The sequence below is a fragment of the Guyanagaster necrorhizus genome, assembly GCF_019112545.1.
Source record: "Guyanagaster necrorhizus MCA 3950 unplaced genomic scaffold BT62scaffold_18, whole genome shotgun sequence".
Classification (NCBI taxonomy): Eukaryota; Fungi; Basidiomycota; class Agaricomycetes; order Agaricales; family Physalacriaceae; genus Guyanagaster; species Guyanagaster necrorhizus.
The window spans coordinates 642,062-663,515 of NW_025064897.1; the positions used below are offsets into that span (position 1 = coordinate 642,062).

General features: G+C 47.9%; 14 protein-coding genes across 14 annotated transcripts; 10 read left to right on the forward strand and 4 right to left on the reverse strand.

Moving 5' to 3' along the window:
* The first annotated feature begins 856 nt into the window (after positions 1 to 856).
* On the forward strand, positions 857 to 3,669 carry BT62DRAFT_987888 (RhoGAP-domain-containing protein). The gene is made up of 12 exons (XM_043190085.1): positions 857 to 1,275; positions 1,334 to 1,387; positions 1,435 to 1,550; positions 1,599 to 1,740; positions 1,792 to 2,034; positions 2,081 to 2,209; positions 2,256 to 2,379; positions 2,429 to 2,836; positions 2,887 to 3,027; positions 3,091 to 3,196; positions 3,248 to 3,392; positions 3,441 to 3,669. The coding sequence occupies exons 1-12, from the start codon at positions 961 to 963 to the stop codon at positions 3,495 to 3,497; spliced, it is 1,980 nt and encodes a 659-aa protein (XP_043037938.1). The 5' UTR covers positions 857 to 960; the 3' UTR covers positions 3,498 to 3,669.
* Positions 3,670 to 3,823: 154 nt separating this feature from the next.
* On the reverse strand, positions 3,824 to 5,417 carry BT62DRAFT_971128 (uncharacterized protein; the record flags this gene model as incomplete). The annotated part of the gene is made up of 3 exons (XM_043189006.1): positions 5,393 to 5,417; positions 4,115 to 5,319; positions 3,824 to 4,048 (listed from the first exon to the last, which is right to left on the reverse strand). Exons 2-3 carry the CDS (start codon positions 5,006 to 5,008, stop codon positions 3,824 to 3,826), a joined length of 1,119 nt encoding a protein of 372 aa, XP_043037939.1. The 5' UTR covers positions 5,009 to 5,319; positions 5,393 to 5,417.
* BT62DRAFT_899728 (histone-fold-containing protein) lies at positions 5,399 to 5,796 on the reverse strand (the record flags this gene model as incomplete). The annotated part of the gene is made up of 3 exons (XM_043183382.1): positions 5,399 to 5,515; positions 5,573 to 5,682; positions 5,739 to 5,796. Coding segments are annotated over 3 exons (285 nt in total), but the record flags the coding sequence as incomplete, so codon positions are not given.
* A 364-nt stretch (positions 5,797 to 6,160) lies between these two features.
* Positions 6,161 to 6,741, forward strand: BT62DRAFT_900334 (histone 3; the record flags this gene model as incomplete). Its single annotated transcript, XM_043183414.1, has 4 exons — positions 6,161 to 6,200; positions 6,254 to 6,315; positions 6,366 to 6,515; positions 6,571 to 6,741. 4 exons carry the CDS (start codon positions 6,161 to 6,163, stop codon positions 6,739 to 6,741), a joined length of 423 nt encoding a protein of 140 aa, XP_043037941.1.
* Positions 6,742 to 6,835: 94 nt separating this feature from the next.
* Positions 6,836 to 7,485, reverse strand: BT62DRAFT_244040 (uncharacterized protein). The gene is made up of 2 exons (XM_043180197.1): positions 7,337 to 7,485; positions 6,836 to 7,272 (listed from the first exon to the last, which is right to left on the reverse strand). Exons 1-2 carry the CDS (start codon positions 7,364 to 7,366, stop codon positions 7,000 to 7,002), a joined length of 303 nt encoding a protein of 100 aa, XP_043037942.1. The 5' UTR covers positions 7,367 to 7,485; the 3' UTR covers positions 6,836 to 6,999.
* BT62DRAFT_243108 (uncharacterized protein) lies at positions 7,384 to 8,135 on the forward strand. Its single transcript, XM_043180193.1, has one exon. The coding sequence runs from the start codon at positions 7,479 to 7,481 to the stop codon at positions 7,944 to 7,946; it is 468 nt and encodes a 155-aa protein (XP_043037943.1). The 5' UTR covers positions 7,384 to 7,478; the 3' UTR covers positions 7,947 to 8,135.
* A 56-nt stretch (positions 8,136 to 8,191) lies between these two features.
* Positions 8,192 to 9,375, forward strand: BT62DRAFT_243781 (uncharacterized protein). The gene is made up of 4 exons (XM_043180196.1): positions 8,192 to 8,323; positions 8,384 to 8,471; positions 8,517 to 8,833; positions 8,881 to 9,375. The coding sequence occupies exons 1-4, from the start codon at positions 8,263 to 8,265 to the stop codon at positions 9,345 to 9,347; spliced, it is 933 nt and encodes a 310-aa protein (XP_043037944.1). The 5' UTR covers positions 8,192 to 8,262; the 3' UTR covers positions 9,348 to 9,375.
* Positions 9,376 to 9,753: 378 nt separating this feature from the next.
* On the forward strand, positions 9,754 to 11,390 carry BT62DRAFT_243657 (alpha/beta-hydrolase). The gene is made up of 8 exons (XM_043180195.1): positions 9,754 to 9,905; positions 9,962 to 9,988; positions 10,042 to 10,163; positions 10,218 to 10,253; positions 10,308 to 10,367; positions 10,427 to 10,559; positions 10,612 to 10,703; positions 10,761 to 11,390. The coding sequence occupies exons 1-8, from the start codon at positions 9,878 to 9,880 to the stop codon at positions 11,007 to 11,009; spliced, it is 747 nt and encodes a 248-aa protein (XP_043037945.1). The 5' UTR covers positions 9,754 to 9,877; the 3' UTR covers positions 11,010 to 11,390.
* Positions 11,391 to 11,451: 61 nt separating this feature from the next.
* On the forward strand, positions 11,452 to 12,965 carry BT62DRAFT_243155 (chlorocatechol-degradation protein). The gene is made up of 8 exons (XM_043180194.1): positions 11,452 to 11,806; positions 11,862 to 11,888; positions 11,951 to 12,072; positions 12,127 to 12,162; positions 12,210 to 12,269; positions 12,326 to 12,458; positions 12,511 to 12,602; positions 12,661 to 12,965. Exons 1-8 carry the CDS (start codon positions 11,779 to 11,781, stop codon positions 12,907 to 12,909), a joined length of 747 nt encoding a protein of 248 aa, XP_043037946.1. The 5' UTR covers positions 11,452 to 11,778; the 3' UTR covers positions 12,910 to 12,965.
* A 796-nt stretch (positions 12,966 to 13,761) lies between these two features.
* On the forward strand, positions 13,762 to 14,890 carry BT62DRAFT_1008108 (dienelactone hydrolase endo-1,3,1,4-beta-D-glucanase; the record flags this gene model as incomplete). The annotated part of the gene is made up of 8 exons (XM_043177414.1): positions 13,762 to 13,789; positions 13,847 to 13,873; positions 13,933 to 14,054; positions 14,116 to 14,151; positions 14,205 to 14,264; positions 14,320 to 14,452; positions 14,502 to 14,593; positions 14,642 to 14,890. 8 exons carry the CDS (start codon positions 13,762 to 13,764, stop codon positions 14,888 to 14,890), a joined length of 747 nt encoding a protein of 248 aa, XP_043037947.1.
* A 476-nt stretch (positions 14,891 to 15,366) lies between these two features.
* Positions 15,367 to 16,325, forward strand: BT62DRAFT_900114 (NAD(P)-binding protein; the record flags this gene model as incomplete). The annotated part of the gene is made up of 4 exons (XM_043183400.1): positions 15,367 to 15,487; positions 15,540 to 15,830; positions 15,882 to 15,929; positions 15,982 to 16,325. The coding sequence occupies 4 exons, from the start codon at positions 15,367 to 15,369 to the stop codon at positions 16,323 to 16,325; spliced, it is 804 nt and encodes a 267-aa protein (XP_043037948.1).
* A 195-nt stretch (positions 16,326 to 16,520) lies between these two features.
* On the forward strand, positions 16,521 to 17,351 carry BT62DRAFT_1077784 (uncharacterized protein). The gene has a single exon (XM_043179334.1). It carries the CDS (start codon positions 16,906 to 16,908, stop codon positions 17,344 to 17,346), a length of 441 nt encoding a protein of 146 aa, XP_043037949.1. The 5' UTR covers positions 16,521 to 16,905; the 3' UTR covers positions 17,347 to 17,351.
* Positions 17,352 to 17,448: 97 nt separating this feature from the next.
* Positions 17,449 to 18,702, reverse strand: BT62DRAFT_995440 (uncharacterized protein; the record flags this gene model as incomplete). Its single annotated transcript, XM_043190524.1, has 3 exons — positions 18,355 to 18,702; positions 18,229 to 18,305; positions 17,449 to 18,058 (listed from the first exon to the last, which is right to left on the reverse strand). The coding sequence occupies exons 1-3, from the start codon at positions 18,400 to 18,402 to the stop codon at positions 17,449 to 17,451; spliced, it is 735 nt and encodes a 244-aa protein (XP_043037950.1). The 5' UTR covers positions 18,403 to 18,702.
* Positions 18,703 to 18,812: 110 nt separating this feature from the next.
* BT62DRAFT_900120 (DHS-like NAD/FAD-binding domain-containing protein) lies at positions 18,813 to 21,454 on the forward strand (the record flags this gene model as incomplete). The annotated part of the gene is made up of 14 exons (XM_043183401.1): positions 18,813 to 19,167; positions 19,233 to 19,292; positions 19,435 to 19,517; positions 19,568 to 19,635; positions 19,692 to 19,795; positions 19,853 to 19,969; positions 20,182 to 20,279; positions 20,334 to 20,342; positions 20,393 to 20,686; positions 20,742 to 20,874; positions 20,928 to 20,953; positions 21,008 to 21,049; positions 21,103 to 21,272; positions 21,331 to 21,454. The coding sequence occupies 14 exons, from the start codon at positions 18,813 to 18,815 to the stop codon at positions 21,452 to 21,454; spliced, it is 1,683 nt and encodes a 560-aa protein (XP_043037951.1).

The following is a 21,454-nucleotide window of genomic DNA, read 5'->3' on the forward strand; positions in this document are numbered from 1 at the left end:
TAGCATGCATCTATGGGACCAGCACAATTGTACAGCCACATGCGCCCAAAAGTATGCTCCTCTTGCATTGAAATTTGATACACAACACTGAGTTCAAAACCCGTAGCTTGAACGCCGAGCAGACCGTTGTCATGAATTCGGTTTCCCGACCCTGCGATAATTGTCGTTATCCGCCGGCATGATGTAGAAGGATCGGGAAGATGTCAGGGAAAAACCGCACGCGCTGTGCTCGGGTATACATATACTTTCTAAGGGAGACTTCGAATGACTAAGTTTGTCTTTGATCCTACCTATCATCCTACTCCATTTGAGTCGCCGGTATACTACTTCTTACGATTTATCAGTTCACAACCCCAACGGAAGCTGGTGTACTGTGCGGAAGGTGTGTGGCTTCAATGTGTGGCCAAAGGTATTAGGGTACCTTCAAATATAGAATGTTACGTCGGCTGCGTCCACGCAGCTGCAATGAAACGCATGTTTACTGCAGAGTAGAATCAGGACAACTCGATTCATATGACACGACCTGGCACCTGAGTTCAAGTCCAGGCGTTCTTCAATCTACTTATACAATCTTGATCTTGCACTTGTCTTACTATACAAATGTTTCTTATCGGATGGGCGACGGATTGGATGGGATCTTAAGTGAGCGTTGTTTGAGACGAATGCCATCGGTGGTGAGTACTTAACTTGGTTTCTCCACACCGATGATGTTTGTAGTACCGCAAATTAGGATCAGAACTACTAGAGCAGCAGGAGTGGACTCAGGCTAGACGAGGCGTACTTTATAAGTTAGCAGTAGGAAGATCGATTACGTAAATATCTAAGCCACGTGGATTCTGAATCCGCTGCCGACGCAAGGACCATTGCTTACCTCAAGTTTGGATAGAAATTGCAGGTACCGGTGTGGCAATCGTATTCGAGGACGAGCGCCAGAAGTACAACGGCCACCATCACGACAAGATGCCTGAAGACGGCTATTCCTCTACTTGGGATAGTGCCGACCAATCTGATTTCCCATCCACTGCTCCCACTTCCTATACTCGGCCTCCAATGCGTTCACTCGATGTTCAGGATTCAGCATCTTCTTCACATCCGCTTTCTATATCACCACAGTCTCGGCCAAGCTCGGATTCTCTCGGTCCGTCACCGACATCCAAATGGCGAGACACACCTACAGCCATTAGCGAGTCTCATGAGACGGTGCCAGGAGACACGGCAAGTCTGGTGGAACAGGGATTCGACGAGAACGTGCTAAGGGCATTGTGCGACATGGATGTGCGTTGTTCTTTACTCATCTTGGTCTCATATACCAACAGAGCTTCGATGCGTTCAGTGTGGGGTCCCGTTACTGCTTGATCGCATAAAGCAAAGCATGGTATCGTGCAGGGCGAGTTGCTTACGCCTTTGTGTTATCCCTATTCTCATATTTTATAGGAGGCCGCAGTGTTTCTGAAGAAGCGAGCTGCAATTGAGGAGGAGTATGGGAAAGGCATGCAGAAGCTGTCGCGGTCAACCGCCGAAATGTATTCTTTGAATGACGGGAAAGCCGGGTATGGATTAGCCTTGATTTCACTGTTCATCTTCTGACTATAACATAGGACCTTCGTAACAGCTTGGCAGTCTTCTATGCGTATCCACGAACAAATGTCCGAAAATAGGCTACGATTTGCTCAAAGACTCAACGAGATGAGTGAGGAACTGGTAACGCTGTCAAAAGAAGTGGACAAAAACCGAAAACATGTGAGTGTTAATGGCATGAGACACGAAGAAAACAACCTCATGCTTCCGTAGACCAAAGATCTTGCCAGCCGTTACGAGCGAGCATTGATTGAGTCCCAAGGAATAACAGAGAAGAGCAAGAATCGACTTGACATAACCTCCGAAGAGCTGGAACGCGTACTCTTGCAGAAGGAAGGGGAATCTTTCAAGGATAACTCCGTCCAAGCCAGACCTGGTGGTGCGGGAGGGAAACGGGTAATTGGCAAGGCAGTAGCAAAAGGAGGTCTGCTATTGAAGGGAAAGAACCCTGGCAATGTATGTCAATCTCATCTCTCCTGTAGTCTCCTCTTATTTCTTCCAGATCCAAAGACAAGAAGACGACATCAGGGCTCGAATGTCGACAGCAACTGATGCATTCCGCAAAGCTGTTACCGATACCCAGGCAATGAGACAAGAGTACTACAACTTTCAGCTACCGCGGATCCTCAGGGTGAGCAGATGGTATGGTTTGCGGTCAATCACTTACCTTCTGCTAGTCCTTGAAGGAATGTGCCGACGAAATCGACCTTGGGACACAATACCATCTCACAAGATATGCCTTCCTCTTTGAAAGCATCGTTCTCAGTGACGGATCGACGTTAGTTCCTCCGAAGGAAGAGGGTCAGTCATTTTCTCTCAGCCAGATCTGATCACTCAGGACTCTTGTCAGGAAACACGCTGTCAAAAGGGTTGAAAGCCTCCATTGAAGCCATTGATAACAGAGGGGACTTCAAAACATTTATGCAGAACTATGCGTACGCACGAGGAAATTCCACCTCTAGAGGACCGCGACGCGACGGACCGTCCGACGAAGGATTTTTACCGCCTATACCTGCTTACAACAGAGATCGGCACACACCCGACACGTCTTCAAATGGACATCATACATCAGACAAAGGTCGACCAACTTTTGGTGTCGACCTTGCAGAACAGATGACGAGGGATGACGCTGAAGTTCCACCTATCATGCGCAAGTGCTGTGAAGCGATTGAGAAATACGGCATGGATATAACGGGGATATACCGTCTGAGCGGAACAACTAGTAAAGTGCAAAATCTCAAGCACCAGCTGGATAAAGGTACGTAGGTCCGCTCTTAAATGGTCGCGTCTGACTGGGGCCTTGTGCAGACCTCGATTCTGTGAATCTCGACGCACCGGAATGGTCTGCGGACATTAACAACGTAACGGGCGTACTAAAGATGTGGTTGCGAGAACTTCCGGATCCACTCATGACCGTTAGTTTGCAACATGGTTTCATTGAAGCTGCCAGTCAGTCCAACTATTGCTGTCCTTTGAGTTTGGATCACTGACCATTGTCGAACCTTATGATAGAGATTGATAATGACCGGCTAAGACATATTCGACTGCACGAGAGAGTGAATGATCTTCCTGATGCGAATTATGCAACGCTAAAGTATTTCCTTGGTCACTTGCATCGGTACGTATCTTTGTTGGATAGTCGCGCCTAAATGCTAAGACCACGGGGCAGGATAATTCACGAGCCAGCGAATATGATGAGTGCCCAGAATATGTCAATTATCTTCGGACCGACTTTGTTTGGACAAATTCTTCCCAGCGTGAACGGCGGCGGGATGAACGACGCAGGGGCATCCGTAATAGACCTCTCTAACTTGGTAAGGGTACAATTCTGGATTCAGCCTGTGGTTCTGACATTCACCTAGGCCATCGAAACAATACTCAAACATTACAATGACATATTTGTAGATGACTCGGAATAAAAGTGTATACCCCACGCAGGACGTTGTTACCGTCACTATCTTGCTATCATTCGTATTTTCTCTAATTTACATTGCACTTGTATTCGTCACATCATGTATCGCCTGTCATCACTGATGAATTATTAGTTGGAAGTTCGTTTATGGCTGGGACAATTCCGACTTATGATGTGAGCCGAGAGAGTCATATTGATTGTTTGTATACATATCAATATACGGTGATGATTAAAATTTCCCGAAATTTCGAAGCAGCGTTAGAATGAAAGGGTGCTTGCAAAGCAAGCGCTTAATCGTCGAAGCCTGTCAATGACAATAGAGTACCCGTGAGATTAGTCGACGGGTCCCCAGACCCCATCATGCCCAATGGCCCATTCCATCTGGGAAGGAAAAATGACCCGCCGCAAGGAAGGACACGCACGGCTCCACTCTCTGCACAATGCTGATTCCTCGTCACCATTGGATTGAGGTAGTCCGGCTACTACAGTGGGCGAAAGGTCTAGCAAAGTCAAGCGACTGAACACATGCAAGACGGGCGATAATCCGGTCAATAGCCTCTATCGCTTCCGGAACACGGCATCAGGGGAAGGGCACGAACAGGGCAGATAATCGTGATTACTTACAATGCCAGAAAGCGCGTAGTGGAGCGTGTGACGCAGTGTGAGTCTTATCCGTATAACCTCTACCATGGGGAGGTAGGTAGCTATGTTACGGAGGAGAATAGGTCTCACAGACATTGCCGATAGGTCGAGGAACCGCAATGGTGTGGTAGTGTGCGTGAATCGCGGGAGATTGTCCCGGGTGACATCAGAATCCTGACCTATGAGTGAAAGACTCTGGACGGGCCTCCCCGGGAGGATGTAAGCAGCAGTGTCGGTGGAACCGCGGAAAGATGATAAGTTGGGAAGAGCGTCCGACCGCAATTTTAAGGCCTCGTGGTGATCTGAGAGTTTCAGATGCCGTAGTAACGGTACGGACGATAGAAATGAGTCTAAGATTGTGGAATATGATTGGACGCCTTTGGCCCAATCTGCACCGAAGGAACAGCTCCGGAGGTGTGGGAAGTAGCATCCGCGGATTATCCGCTCGATAGGGTGAAGGTGGGTGCGATGTGCTGCAGCCATATTGGCAGGACCAAGGGCCAACTCGAGAGAATCGAGAAAATGAAGGGTTCGAAGAGTGGCTGCCAATTTGTTTGAAGCCGGTTCGAGGTTCAGGGCAGATAATGATGTCCTTTCTGTGGTATGCCAGCGGATATGAAATGTCCGAATTGATTCGACAAGATGAGGACGCTGAAGGAGAGAATCACAACATCTCGTTGTACGCCAGGGATGAGAGTCCGTGGTGGAGATGGTGTCTCGTACATGAATGGCAGAATACAAGACGCGCTCTGCGACTGCTTTGAAGTGACGGGAAACGCGCGCAATGTCAGCAAGGACGGGAAGGGGGAGAATTTCGAAGATGGCAGAAAGAGTTTCGTTAGGAAGGACATGTTCAATACTCGGTACAGCGGACATTGCATTCCTAGATAAATATGGGGAACATGGGCCGCTAGGAAGTTAGTAGGACAACAGTAACGGAGATGAACAACCCTGGCTGAAAAACCATGTAAGAACGTTTTGATGTCACCGGAAAAATGTCGGAAGATCCATACAAGACAATTTCCCGGGAATCAAGGAAGTAAGCTGGGGTAAAGGTTGCGCTGAACAAAGAGAGAATTACACACCACGGTGAAACAGATATCCGACGCATAATTCACACCATGACAGGAGAAAAATAATCTACTCAAACGAAGAGCCCCACCCATAGATGCGCGAGCAACAGATCACTAATGCAAAATGAGAAAACCGATAATAAATAATGCTATTACATGTAGAAATACAATGGCGAATACAACTGACAACCATCTAAGCACCAAAACCGTAAAGAGTGCGGCCTGACCGCTTCAAGGCATAGACAACATCGAGCGCTGTCACCGTCTTCCGCTTCGCATGCTCAGTATACGTAACAGAATCCCGGATAACCTGCACCAACACACATCAAAAACAGAAACGCGACAAAAGAAAAGACATCCAACCCACATTCTCCAGAAAGATTTTCAACACACCACGGGTCTCCTCATAGATCAAACCAGAAATACGCTTCACTCCCCCACGACGGGCAAGACGACGAATAGCAGGCTTCGTAATACCTACCCACCAACTCAGCACCGGACGAAAAACAACGACAGCAACCCATTCCACTCACCCTGAATGTTGTCACGCAGAATCTTGCGGTGACGCTTAGCTCCTCCCTTTCCGAGACCCTAACCACCCCCCCAGTCAGCACAGAAACAATCCATCCCATCAATGCCAACGCTCACCTTTCCACCTTTGCCACGTCCAGACATGTCGATACGAGTTGTGTAGTAGGTAAGGTAAACAAATTACGGCGGTGGTGGCAGTAGCAACGAGAACAACTCAATGGGACCTCCTTCCAAACGAGGCAGGCCTTATGTAGCTCCGACAGGTGGCTGTGCTTATTCCTTGTTTTGTTGATTCAGGGCATCGCGGGCCATCACGTGGACAGACGCGTCGTGTTTGTATATAACGCGGGGGCAAACGAAGGGTAATGTTACTTCAATCCACCACCACCACCACCACTTCTTCGATTCACCTTTATTATTTGCCATGGCTCGCACGAAACAGACTGCACGCAAGTCTACTGGAGGTGGGTTTCCGTTGTTGGTGCGAGTGCTGTTCGGTGTACTGAGATCTGAACAGGAAAGGCGCCTCGTAAACAATTGGCAGCCAAGTCGTCTGCGCGGAAGACTGCAGTGAGTAGCGTTGTTTGCTGTATTTGAGGTTTGAGTATGGGACTGAAGTCGTGGTTTAGGCAGCTGCTGGTGGAGTGAAGAAACCTCATCGATTCCGGCCTGGAACGGTTGCTCTTCGTGAGATTCGTCGGTATCAAAAGTCGACGGAGTTGCTTATTCGGAAGCTGCCATTCCAACGGTTGGTTCGTGAGATTGCTCAGGATTTCAAGGTGTGTTGGTATTGGTATTGTGTGATGTGTAGGCGGTGAGTTGACGGGTGTGTAGACTGATTTGCGATTCCAATCGTCTGCTGTGATGGCGCTTCAAGAAGCTGCTGAGGCGTATCTTGTGTCGTTGTTTGAGGATACTAATCTTGCTGCGATTCATGCTAAGCGTGTTACTATTCAGCCTAAAGATTTGGCTTTGGCCCGTAGGTTGAGGGGCGAGCGTTCGTAGATATCAGGCGTTGTTCTTCTCGTTTTTTTATTATCACTGTACTTGTACCTGTAGCCTTTCACCATATCTCTCCGCCGTAGGCGCACATGTTGTTTCTAATGAGCCCATCGTAAACGCTGTAGCCTCTGACATATGAAGCTGAAGTTCACGGAGCGGGTGATAGCTGTTATCTCCTATTTACGGTTGGTGTTGTCTTTGCTCCTGTGGCTTGGTGTACCCCCGTCTGTACATGCCTTACATAAATGAACTTCAGCAACCTTAATCGTTGTCTCTAATCAACGGTCTTGTGCCGATGATTTCTATAAGCCCTGTTTCAGTCCTTGGTTGTCTCCGATCTTCTTGATTCGTCAATGGTGAGAGTTTGCTTCCGAGTTGTTGGGTTAGTTCACTCGGTTTTTTGGTCGATTTCAGATACAAGACTTGGTTCAGTAGCATAACGCCGACAAAGAGAGTTCCATGTATGAAGGATATCGGTGGCATCGCCTCCGCTCCGAAGGTAGATAGGTCTTTGCAAGCATCACTCCTGCACCCCTGTCGTAAAAGCATGAACCCACTCAGACTGCCCTGGAGCTGCCGAAGCAGAAAGAGAACCCACGAATACAGCTAGTGCGAAGGCAGTAGCCATGCCAAAGATGACCAACACAGTCCGGACTTTATGGAGTCGTCACGACTCGCCAGAGATAGCCATCAATTACAACCCCGGCAGTGACCAGTAGCTGGAGGGAACTGTGCGTGTGATGAGGAGCAGGCAACTTGAGAAACAGTATATGAATAGTGGGCAAACTGAATATAAACCACCTAACGGTGACTTATTGATACCATGGCAACAAATCAACATGACATCTGCAGTTGCTCTATTTCTAAGCGGCAAAGGTTATCATGGGTGGTGCACATTTGTTGTTGACTATCCCACGGACGTACGTCGAGTCCTAGCGCTTGCTTTCTGGCTGTTTCTTCCCCAGACACCGGAAGTACCATTCGAACGCAAACCATGTTGCGAGCTTCGCAAACATACTCTACCTAACAGTGACCATCACTTGCGCGAAGAGAATGTTGTTCAACTACATACGCCGATGGTACAGGTCTGCCAAGAACCGGGGGTAGTTCCTCCTTCGTTCGTACGGCGTTATTCCCTTGCGTTGTATCCATTCTACTGCGCTGAAGTGGTTATACAAGAAGCGTTCCGTGTTGTTTATCGGCGATAGCGAGCCTTCACCTGATATGAGCCGGGTGCCTCGGATAACCTCTACGGTATTTCCACGATGGATGATGTATCATGTAAGAAGCTGAAGTGCCGTCAGTTGAAACCCACATATCCCAAAACGATATTGGATTGCCGGGATGATGAGTGTCGGATGAAAAAGTTGCCCTTGGGCCGGCCCGCTCATCCAGGGGGGGATCGGTCACGCTAATGTCACGTCACAGCGGTCGAGTTCCAATTTCTCTCCCTCCTTCTGTTCCCCCGTGTACAACACCCAGCAAGCCTGAGATCCGTTGGCTCTGTTCCCCGATATCCCGATTATGAGCCTGGCCTACCAACATCATCCGCACAATGCTATAGCGGGCCCATCCAGAAGCCATGGTGAGCTGTTATACCACTGGACCAGGTCTAATGAATGTTCATCGAGGCGTGGCATTACAGGAACGACCATAGATGAAGTGAAACGAGAAAAGAAGAGGAAGGAAATTTCAGGAAAGCTCAACAGAGAGATGAACGACAGAAGAGACGAGTACGTTTTTCGGTTACCCTCTGTTTATGTCGCTCATTATCTTAGTGGGAGACACTACAGCGAAACAATATCTGCATTGCATCAGACATCCGTGACACTCGCCACAAGGCCGGACACTTTGCCTCTGTACAATATGAGACTCCTGCCATTCACATTCGAACGTTCAGCCAAGCTGGTTCAGCTAGAGTATGAGGAACGATATGCCTTGGAGTGTGCGCAGACTGCCTACGATGAAGAACGTGAAAAAGTCGAGATGGAATGGAAGAAAGGGCATGACAGAGTCAGAGAGAGGTTAATGGAGAGCATAGAAGAACGAAGACGCCGGGCTCGGGAAGACAAGGAAGGAGAGGGTGCTGTCGCAGGTAAGACGGTCAAGAAGCGCGTTTCTAGAGTTGCTGACACCTTCCAGATGGCACCCTTGACTCTCAGTCCCGTCCACATATAACTCGGAAACTACGGAATAAAATGGGCACGTCTCCGCCACCTACTCCCCTGGGAGCCGCTGCTTCCGCGCCTAATGGTGTCGGTACTATTAGTGGATTGCCCATTACAACCGGTCCATTGCTCAACCCACACTCGCTCAATGTTGATGAACTGCCATCGCCGTTCCCTCTTCAACTGACCTCTACCACCATACCTACTGGGCCCAACGGGGCCAATGCCGGACCAGGCACTGGTGCAAGCGGAGGGGGTCGACGCAGGCCCAAAGGCAGCGGAACACATCAGAGCCAAGCTATCGGGGGACTGGGCAAGAGCCTGGCTATGCTCTGTGGGTGCAAAGAACAGGAAATCGAAAGTGATTTGGGCGAAATCCGGAGAGGAAACAAGCGGCGACGCGTAACGACTGGCGCAGGGCTGGGAAAGACCACCCTATAATAGTATGTATCTATAGTAGCAGTAATTATATTGGGTTAGGTGCGTGCCTTCGTTACTTATGTTCTGCGGCGTTGATTCGTCGTGATAGATGTTATGTGTATATAACAGTGTTATTGGGTCATTACTTGGAATTCACACATTGATTTTCTTTCGAAGCGGGGTCGAGGATGGCACTCAGCCGACACACATAAGCCTTTTACTTCGTCGACGTACATGTCGCACAAGATCTTGATCAAACGACGCCGATCGCATTCGCATCTACCAACCGTGCTTCCGTCCATCAGAAACACCTAAACCAGTGTATGCGACGACCGTCGGTCCTTTACATCATTCTGACAACGTGATAACCGCTGGGCATTCTTTCTATCTGGCTATCACATTCAACATTCAATGCGACCAAGGAGTGCCCGATGACCGTCCGTCCTTTGAAGGCGGGGCGCTAAATTTTTGCTTTCTTGCGCTAAATTTAGCATCATGGGTGATATAAAAGGCAGCCACGAGCACGGCTTTCTGCCCCATCAATCTCACTCATGCAGCACTGCGACGATTGCTTTGCCGGTACAGTCCGCTTTACATTTCTCAAAAAAGAAAGAGAACTGATGTGTGTTGTTCAGGTGTCACTCACGAAGGAACACCAGCGGGTACATGGTAAACCATTGAGTCTGAGAGTCAACTGACAATAGTGCTTTCTCAGGCACGTTGGAGCAGATCGGAGGAGTCGAATGCTATGTCGCTACTCCTACAGGAGATTATCCCAAAAACAAGGTCATACTCTTCTTGACCGACGTGTTTGGTATCCCTCTCGTTAACAACAAGGTATCTGATCCCGTACCCGAAGGCCCCAGATTCGCGCAGCTGACGCGATATCAGCTTTTAGCAGATGATTTTGCCCGAACCGGATTGAAGGCATGTGATGTGAAGCGTAACGCGTGCGGAGCGTGCTAATTCCCATCGTTTCAGACGATCATACCTGACCTCTTCCTTGGTGATCCTATGCCAGAAGGCACTATGGCTCCCGCAGTACGCGTGAGCAGATCTTCCCTCCCTTCATTCTCAAGTTAACTCAGTCATGTATGTAGCATCTGTTTGACAGGGAGAAATGGTCTGCTGCGCATGGTCCCGCCCAAACTCGCCCTCCTTTAGACCAGGTCATCGCAGCCTTGAAAGAAACTGGTGTTACTGAGTTTGGTGCAAGTGGATACTGTTTCGGGGGTGCGATTTGTTTGCGGACATCCTTCTTGTTTGTTGACATTAGCGATCACAGCGCGCTATGTTTTCGATCTTGCTTTCGACGGCATCATCTCCGTGTCCGTGATATCCCATCCATCTCGTCTGGCGTTCCCGGGAGATTTCGAGGTCTGTCATCTAACCGATAACATATTGATTGCACGGCCTAACATCTTCCACCCGTAGAAATACGCCAACGAGGTCAAGGCACCACTTCTCATCAACAGCTGCGAGATTGATCAGGGATTACCACTGGAAAACCATGAGAAAGTGGACCAAATCTTCTCCAAGTTCGAGCCGGGATATAAGCGAGAGTACTTTGAGGGATGCAGGCACGGATTCGCAATTCGAGGCGATTTGAGTGACCCGAAAGTTAAAGCTGGGAAAGAAGGGTCATTCAGAGCGGCTGCCAAATGGTTTTTGGAGTACTTGTAAACGCAAAGTGGACATGACTTTGCTGGCGGAAGGCTCTCAGTGTGTCCTTTCCTCTCGGTTATTCCTGGAGGCAGTAGCTTGATGTACTACTATTTAGACTGAGCATCTTCCTCTATTTTGAGTATCCTCCATTCGTTTTCCTCGCCGTGTTCATGTTTTAAACAACAAGAACCCTTATTCAGAGTTTGTAGCGTTGGCACTAAATAATTCAGCCCTTCAGGCAATGATACTTAATTGCAACTGTGTGGTTAAACGATCTCGAGTGGCGTTCGGGTTTCTGTTCAGCCAAACGCATTATTGCCATTGAAGAGTCAGTCTCTTTCTTCGACCTTCTACCTATCTTATCTATTTTAACCCATTCAATAGTATTATCTATGAGTCCCTTCAATCGAAGTATTTTAACTTTTAACTCTGACCAGTGAAGGATAGAAGCATACCGCCGGTAACCTTGGAGCCGGGGGTACTACTCAGTGGAGGAATATCAGCACGCAATAATGATGCACAGAGGCATATCCCCGTTCTCACCGATTCGGATAGGTAAGTTTGCGAGTCCCGGTGCGCTGACCTATCTACAACCAATGAGGACGACGACTCTCATCCATCGTGGGTAACATGCAACCAAAACGCGTAGCCACCCGTCTTTCCGAGGTTCCGTCCGATGTCGAGTGACGTTTTTCGGCCAGGCACTCAAAAAGTAAATTTAGCATGTGATCGAGTCTTATAAAGCGCGCGCTTGTTGTCTCATCTTCCTCATCACGACCTTCCAATCATGAGTTTCTGCAAGGACTGTATCTCAGGTCGGCGCTGCTGCTGTTGCTATGCATTCGATGACGCTGACTTGCAGGCTTTTAGGTGTCACTCACGATGGTATTCCGACAGGTATCACCGTTTGTGCAAAAGCCTAAAGAAAAAGGACATAATTACGAGTTATCTTCTCACAGGAAAGATCGAACAAATTGGAGGTGTGGAATGCTACGTCGCAACTCCCACTGTGGAGTATCCTAAAGACAAGGTCGTTCTCTTCTTGCCGGATGTCTTCGGAATCATTCTTCCGAATGCGCAAGTGCGTCGTCGTGTTTTCCATTGCATACTCACGGACTCACGCAGTGTAAATAAGCTCCTTGCGGACGATTTCGCTAAAAACGGTTTCAAGGTGAATTTTAAATCAACCCACGCGTCGGGCAGCTCACTGTTGTTCAGACTGTTATTCCTGACTATCTGAACGGGGATGCTGTCGCTGCTGATGCTATGGGACCTGGCGTAGGTTTTATTAGCACTCATCTCGTTGACGTCCTTTGTTTTACGCCTGGAGATAGAAATCATTCGATCTTCCGAGTTGGTTTGTTAACCACACCCCCGCCCATACACGCCCTCCCTTGGACAAGGTCATCACTGAGTTGAAGGAATCTGGAGTAACTGACTTTGGTGCGACTGGATACTGTTTTGGAGGTACGTGAATCAGTATAATCGCCACCTTGTCAGTTCCGAAACCCTGGAACAGCTCGTTATGTGTTTGACCTTGCCTTCGACGGCGTTATCAAGGCTGCTGTCGTATCTCATCCATCTCTACTCAATTTCCCTGACGATTTTGAGGTTCGTGCATAGTTGTAGGCTTCGATTGATTGAACATTGATTGAATCTATTCACACAGAAATACGCTGCGACTGCGAAAGCACCCCTGCTCATCAATAGCTGCACATTCGACCAGATGTTCCCCCAGGAAATTCATGAGAAAACTGACGAGTTGTTTGTCAAGTTTTCCCCGGGGTACAAGCGTGAATACTGGGAGGGCTGTACACACGGTTTTGCTGTTCGTGGCGATTTGAGCAATCCCCAGGTCAAGGCCGGAAAAGAAGGAGCCTTCAAGGCTGCAGCCCAGTGGCTCCGTAACAATCTGTGAATCTATTCTATATGTAAGCGACAAAGATGGAGTGGGCGGACTCTGTGTGAGTATGCAGATGAATGTGTATTTGTACATGTATAGCCGGCTGGGTAATCTAAAGCTTCAGAACTAGCTACGCTTCGGCAAGGGCCGTATGTCAGGTGTGTGCTGCTTATGAAGCGTTGTGCGTTGCTTTACCGTAGGCGTCACCCACGACGAAATTCCGGCGGTGATAAAGGCCACCTTTATCCCGAAGATAAGAACATGATTACCAGTCACTTTCTCAGAGGCTAGTAAGTACATTTAGAACAGAATACTACGCTGCTACACCCATTGCAAATCACCTTACCTCAGTGACAACGCTCGTTCTGTACTTGCTAGATGCTTTCGGGATCAGTCCTCTGAGGACTGCACATGTCCGGTTACCGTCGGCCTCAGTTTTTTTTAATTTAACTCGAACTGAACTTATTCGCATAAATACTCATCAAGTTTTCCCCTGGGAATAGGATACAAACGCGGTACCGAGAAGGCCGCCGGGCACTATTAGTAAGAGCAGCTCGATTTGAGGAAGATGTTGGAATTACAAATATGCCCAAAGTCGGACCCGTTTATACCCATGGACTTGGTAGTATTTACACTTTGTATTATTTTAATCCTTCTATTTCTTCCGTGCCCAGTCACATTCATACTATCTTTGCATAGTATATATACCTCTTAGTTGTACCCGCGCGCCTCGGACATATTCTCTCGCATTACGAGTGCGGAGTTTATATCTTTATATTATTACCACACTCTCGTATTCTAACAGAAGACAAGACTTATAAAAGCCAATCTCATTCATTCAGCTTTCTATCGCCTTCGCTTCTATCCATGAGTCTCTGCAAGGACTGTATCTCGGGTCTGTGGCACCTTTATTAATCACGTATCAGATGCGCTGTTGCTTATTACTTACCAGGCGTCAGCCACGAAGGTACTCCGACAGGTAGTATTTAGCCCCAACGCAACGTGGTGCGCGGTGGTTATGAATGACTTTCTTATTAGGCAAAATCGAGCAAATTGGCAGAGTGGAATGCTACATTGCTACTCCCATTGGAGAGTACGCTAACAACAAAGTTATTCTGTTCTTGCCAGATGCTTTCGGGATAACTCTTCCGAATGCCCAGGTGCGTCTGAACCTAGGATATCATTCCTTGTGTATACCAAATTAATAGCGATAGCAACCAGCTTCTTGCAGATGATTTCGCGAGAAACGGGTTTAAGGTGAATTCCAGGTGAGAACGTAGACGCATCAAGTAGCTCACCATCGTTCGAAGATTGTCATGCCTGACTATTTCAACAACGATCCCGTACCTGCTGATTTTTTGGAACCTGGTGTATGAGCTACGGGCTCTCCATATATATCAGTTCGTATCTAATGGCAGAATACAGAGGACATTCGACATCGCAAAATGGTTGGCTAACCATTCTGCCGCCGATACTCGTCCTGCATTAGACAGGGTTATCGCTGCATTGAAAGAGTCTGGAATAACAGAGTTCGGGGCCACTGGGTACTGCTTTGGAGGTGCGCGAACGGACATGATTGAGTGCATTAAATGCTGAAGCATGACAAGGTCGGTATGTCTTCGATCTGGCCTTCGAAGGCGTGCTCAAAGCAGCCGTCGTATCTCACCCATCCCTTCTCAAGTTTCCTGATGATTTTGAGGTGAGCGCATGTCTGGTCGGTTTAGCTTCATTACTCACCCGCGGACAGAGATACGCCACTGCTGTGGAAGCGCCCCTGCTCATCAATAGCTGCACATTCGACGAGATGTTCCCAAAGGAAATCCATGATAAAACCGACGAGTTATTCGTCAAGTTCTCTCCGGGGTACAAGCGTGAATACTGGGAGGGTTGTACACACGGCTTTGCTGTTCGTGGCGATTTGAGCAATCCCCAAGTCAAGGCGGGGAAAGAGGGAGCTTTCAAGGCTGCTGTCCAATGGTTCCTGAGCCATCTGTAGTTTTATACTGTATAGGCGGAGAGGGCTGCCTATCTTGTTTTTCTTTCTTACCATCATGTTTCGAGCTAAATGTCTCTCATACCTCAGGGACTGAGAATTTAGTATTTCAGAGAACGGCGAATGGCTTCCTTGTAGCGCAAACGAATACAAAGCGTCGACATTCTTCTCCAATGATCTTCGGTTGTCAGCCAAGGGAGCATTGTTCTCCTTCTCGGCTTTATATACTCCTGAGTACTACCACTTACTACATCGGGAACAAGTGGGTCACTCAGTGAATCCACCGTGTGAATCGTATATTTGTGGATCCCTGTCCAGAATGACGCGCACAGTATATAAACCCAACTCAATCCGATAACGACATCCACCAACTTTATACTGGCCCCGCATATCTCATCCTCCCGCTAAATCAATTGTCGCCATGTCTCCTTCTACCTTCGCTTCACTTTCTGGTATGCTATCTCCACGACGATGCGTGGATGCACTATGCTTACCTTGACATCGTAGGTAAAGTTGCGCTCGTGACAGGATCGTCTCGCAGTATCGGTGCAGCTATCGTCAGGCTTCTTTCAGATCAGGGTGCTAGCGTCGTCATTAACTGTATGTGTTCTCAATCATGCATCGCAAGCAGTGTATCTCATCATATATCTAGTTGTCAACAGTCCAGGGCCCGCTCAAGAGCTCGTATCCGAAATCAAGTCCAAGGGCAAAGGTGGCGCCGTTGCAGTTCAGGCCGACGCATCAACCATTGCCGGAGGAAAGCATCTATTGGACGAAACCGTAAAGGCCTTTGGAAAACTTGATATCCTCATCCTCAATGCCGGAATCATGGGCAGCAAGCCTCTTGCTGACATCGATGAGAAATTCTTCGATAATCATATCAACGCCAATGTGAAAGGGCCCTTGTTTTTGGCAAAGGCAGCCGCTCAAATCCTTCCTTCTCGTACGTCCTCATTATGACATTTCCAACCATCAATTTTCATTCATTTCACAGCTGGTGGACGAATCATCTTTTTTTCCTCCTCCTTGACTTCTGCCTCTAGTAACGCCTTGCCATTGCCTGTAAATATGATGCTGCTAATACACTCTCGTAGCCGTTCTCCCCAATGCCCTATGCTACGTTATCTCCAAGGGCGCCGTCGAGCAGGCATCGCGCGTCCTTGCCAAGGATCTTGGTGCTCGCGGTATCACCGTCAACACTATCTCGCCAGGTCCCGTCGACACCGACCTGTTCCGTGCTGGCAAGCCTCAAAAGCTGATCGACATCATAGCCGCTCAAAACCCCAGCAACAAGCTGGGCCAGCCTGAGGAAATTGCTCCTATAGTTTGCTTCCTCGCGTGCCCCGCAGCACAGTGGGTAAATGGACAAAACATTCGTGTCAACGGGGTATGTATCAGTTTCGCATTTCTTCTCCTACATCTCACTGTTTTTTCATAGGCTTTCGTTGTGTAAGATGTCAGGGCGTTGCTTTAATTACTACCAGAAACTTGTATCACCGCCGATGAATGTTATTTCCGATTGATCAAACGTACTACTCAACCTTCCCAAAGACGATTTTATCGTCCACATAAGGCAGACAAGGCAGTAAAATTGAACATGATCAATTATTGTACGTGATTTTTGATGACTGTCGCCGATTTCGACATTGTATTTTGATCTCAGGTGAGGAGGTGGGTACATTGATGTCGTTTGTGTTTTGATATCAGTCTCGATTGAGGTAATTCGTTGCAATTTTGAGATGCTTGAATGCCATGAAGTGAACGAGACATTGACATCGCCGGTGTCGACACTGGACTGTACATCCCACCATCAGATTGCTACCGCGGCGGTTAGTCCGATACTGGCAGAGTTCATATATATATCGTTAACAGTTGTGCTCCAAAGCCGCTGTCTGACCTTGCATGCCCCTCACAACCTTGCTACCATTTGAGACCCTCCATTTCAAAATAACTTGAAAAGTAAGTATGTATTTCAGAAACTTATATCCGGCCCTAGATCCACCCACAGTCACAGTTCCATGGCGCACAATATCGGCTTTCAAGTACCCGTCGGATGGCCAAGTTCTACCGCCGCATCTACCAGTCCAACTGTCATTTTATCGAGTCCGCCAACACTAAATCTCATTTCCGCCATGCTAACAACTTTTGAATTGGACGAGGTGTCTACCGCGGGCGAAGGAACAGCAATCACGCAATACATCCAGCGTCACGGGATGGTAAACCCTGTTACCCGGAGACTGCAATCGGGGGTCATGTTCTGGGTATACCCAGAAGGCCGTGAGGGGCCGTACGAGGAAATGAAGGATGATGGGCGTGCGAAGACGGGAAGAACTCTATTGCACGGACTGTTGGTCACGATTGAGAATGGTGCGGTGATGGAGGGAATGGTGGAGAGTGTATTGGAATATTTACCCTGGGATGCGATTGGCCATTTACATTTTCCGGGGCGACAGGCCTAGCCTTGATGAACATTTATTCTTAGGATTACGGGAGAGCCTTTCATTATTGCACGAAACAAGCCAGAATTTATAATCTTATCGATTTCATGGCGTAATAAGACATTAGACAAAGTCCGCAGGTATACTCGTAAATGAGAGGCTAATGGCAACAAGCACCATGAAAAGTACAACGAAAAGGATGAACGTTATCCATATCTGCGAAACGACACAAAATTCTGACTGGGGGCCTGATTCTGGTGAGTCAAATAACCAGTCTGTTCCGCGACTAAACATGTCACGGGACGGAAATACCTCCAAAATCTCTGCCTCGAAGCTCTCTACAGAGAGGCGGTATTTTCTCCATAGTTGCTCTCCTTCAGCATCCTCCTCCTCCTCTTTATCCGTGAATCTACCAAATTCCACTGACAAGAGTTCAAAATCAGGCTGTCGCCCCAACATGAGGAATGTCTGCCCAATGGGGTATTTATCTATGAGAACGAGATGGGCGGCACGCGGGGATTTCATGTGAATGGTGGAGGTCGCGGTGCATACGGTCTTTCCCGCACATCGTAGAAGGACTTTCCGCGTCTGGGTTATCGGATGTTCAGGCGAAACGGAGTCTAGGACTTGGGGATTCGGGAGCTCGAGCGTGACCTTGGGAAGGTCGGGAGATAGAGTGAGTTGGGTATGGGAATATACGAGGACTATTTGTATGGACCGCGCGAAGAAGGCACTAGAGACACGTCTTAGCGAAAGGTAGAACATTAGAAAAGGAATTGTCCCCAAAGGAAAAGAAAGAGTTTGTGGTTACCAAGAATTTACCAGAACCATTCTCTCTCCAACCATTCTATCCTCATTCTCACGGAAGGGAAACTCAACGGAAAATGCCGGAGGACAGCTCACCTGAGCACGCGTTGAAGGTCACCTTGGGAAGCTAGAGCAATCCGCTCAAGTCCTGTGAGACCTTCAGGCCACGAATACTGCGTTCACAATGAGGAAAATGCTACATCAAATCACGACGTGACTTACGTTGATACTAGTGCCAGAGGAGTTGAACGTATAGAATGGAGTTGCCATTAGGTAGCTGGATATCTTCTCCTTGTAGGTGTGTCGTCTAGGTGGGTTAGAAATTGACAGGCAGTGTAACAGATGGTGGAGGGCTGTCTTCTAGAACAAATTGATGCGAACAGTTGAACAAAACTGTGTACTGCAAAGACCAGTGAAGACCGAGCAAGACGTATGGGACGAAACTTGTAGTAGCGGATGCGAAATCGTAGAATGTGTCTCTTATAGCATGGGAAGCTGTCCAGGAAACGCCCTGCCCGCCATGGTCGACGCCGGCCGCAGATAAAATACTATTCAACAGACTTGGTTGCTCGCAACTGAAAACTTATTTGCAAGTTGCTCGCTTGCCAAACAAATGCAGCAAACGTACCTTGTCCTCTTTCCACCATCTTCTCCAAAGACCCTGGGATACGTTCCTGCGCATGAACTACTCCTTCGAACCCACCGCCAACCATGCTATCTCATTGGCGCTCCCCAGATTAGATTATCACCCTGACCCACCATTGCAAGTGTCAGAAATTACCTCACCAACGACGCTCGACGCGTCTCCTGTGGATTTATGCACTCTTCAGCTCAAGGCGTTCTTAAATGCTGCTGAGGATATTGATATCGACACCGAAACCTTGATGGAATTACTCCAGCTTTTACAAGGGCGTCTCGAGGAACAGGACGAATCTAGTGCCAATGCCCATGTACATGATGGACATGACCTGTCAACAGTAGATATCGATGCCCTCTATGAACTCGATATTTCCGCCCTCTATTCCATGGATGAAGGTAATCACCCTTCATATATCGTGTTTTGATGTGTGGCGCGCCTTGTTGACCGTTCTCTCATTCAGGTCATCAGATTTGGAGTCAAAAAGAGAGACGAGAATTCCTTGTTCTTTTGAAGGAACGCGGTGAGTGGCATTATTTCGATGTCATCTTAATTAGCGTCGTCCCGGACCGTCCCGCTGAACTTGGCGTCAGCGGACAAGCGTCCGAACAACCGTCTTCTATCATCGCACAATCTAAATAATCACTGAAATCCCCTCTCTGTAGGAATGGCCGCTTTCGTTGACAGGCTTGTCAATACTCAGTGCATACATATTCCGCAGCTTCTACTCGCTTTCGGAATTGATCTCGTACGGTTTGTTCTGAAATCGCGATTACAACTTTCTCATGTCTCTAGTAGGTTCCGGAACTCAAAAATGTCAGCCAGAGGGCATTGTTGTACTTCCTTCGTGTGGCAATGTCACGAGAGTAGGTCTTGGTTACTTTGACCCGGAAAATGATGGGTGTCACTCATCCACGTACAGGCTCCGCAATCGGGATAAGCTGCCAGAGTACAACACAATCAAAGATGCTGTTAACCTTATTCGCAACAGCAAGAGAATACTCATCTTGACCGGGGCAGGAATAAGTAATCCACCCTTTGCTCACTTCTGGTCCATCCATGATGCTCATCTCTGGTATGCAGGTGTTTCGTGTGGTATCCCAGATTTCCGATCACGGAATGGGTTGTACGCGTCGCTGGGAGAATACAAGCTAGATGATCCGCAGCAGATGTACGTAAACATGTACACCCGAAACGAGTGTGAGCTCATATCGCCTTAGGTTCGATGTCAAATATTTTCGAGAATATCCGAATGGTGTGGACCTTCGTGTATTGTTCTTTCGCATGCAAGTTGTACTAAACGTTTTCAAGTTTTTTAGTGTGTCACTTTCCATGTTCTTTGTCGCCCCAAGGTCCTGAACCTCGATGTATAGTTCTTTTGCTAGGTTCTTTCATCGTACTAGTTTATGAAGGCCTTTCAACCCTTATGTTTTATAGTCAGATATACCCTGCCAATTTTGTGCCCTCGCCGTGTCATCGCTTCATCAAGCTTATAGAGGACAAGGGCAAAGTGAGTAGTTTGCTCTGTTTGGATATCCATCGATTCTTATCTTCATCGCAATAGCTTCTACGTGTAAATCTGATTTCACATTGTCTTTCTTACCTGGCTAAATTTCTCTTCAGAACTATACCCAAAACATTGACACCCTAGAAACTAAAGCTGGCGTGCAAAACGTTCTGCAGTGTCATGGTTCTTTTGCTACTGCCAGCTGCCTTCAATGCCGAAGGAAGGTACCTGGAACGGAAATTGAGGCCGAGATCATGAAGAAAAAGGTCCCTCTGTGCCCTGTGTGCAACCCCTCAATATTATCCCCCAAGAAGAAGAAGAAGACTAGTAAGAAGAAGTCCAAGGGACAATGGGATAGTGACGTCTCGGATGAGAGCGATGGGCCAGAATATCCTCCGGGCATTATGAAGGTGCGTCAATTTGTACATACCTTGGTCCATATGTTCAATTGACTCCGTCTATTAGCCTGACATTACATTCTTTGGGGAGAAACTGTCTGACCAGTTTGACCACGCCGTTGAAGCCGATCGGACCCAGCTAGATTTATTGCTCGTTATTGGGACCTCTTTGAAGGTGTCACCAGTTGCCGATTTGCTATGTGTGGCCTCTCCTTCATAAGTCTCAGCGACTGATGCTAACCTTTTACCACAGCACATATCCCACATTCCGTTCCACAAGTACGTCGAAGCTGGAAAGGTTAAAAGATGAAAAATGACACATGAAACGAACAGATACTCATCAACAAGACTCCTATCAAACATATAAATCCAGACGTAAGTATTGCCTTCTATTGCACCGGCGAGTTTACAATGAGCGGTGTATATAGATTGTGCTTCTGGGTAACGCCGATACGATCATCAATCATCTATGTTCTGAGCTAGATTGGGAGCTTCCACCGCCGCTGGCCACTCCTCGAATGTTGACGCCGCGAAACATGAAGAAGCGACCGTCAATGGGGCCGCCAGATATAGAAGAGCCCGAGAGGGTCAGTGACAGGTATTTCCAACTCCTTCCGTGTTGCCTCGTTTCGATAGCTGATGGTGTATGGCCATAGCCATGTATGGTTATTTGAAGGCGCTGAAGGAGGGAAGTGGCTTCGGGATTTTGAGCTGGAAATAGATCATGCGGAGGGACGAGGTGTGCTGGAAGCGAGAAATGCGAAGAAGATGAAGGTATGA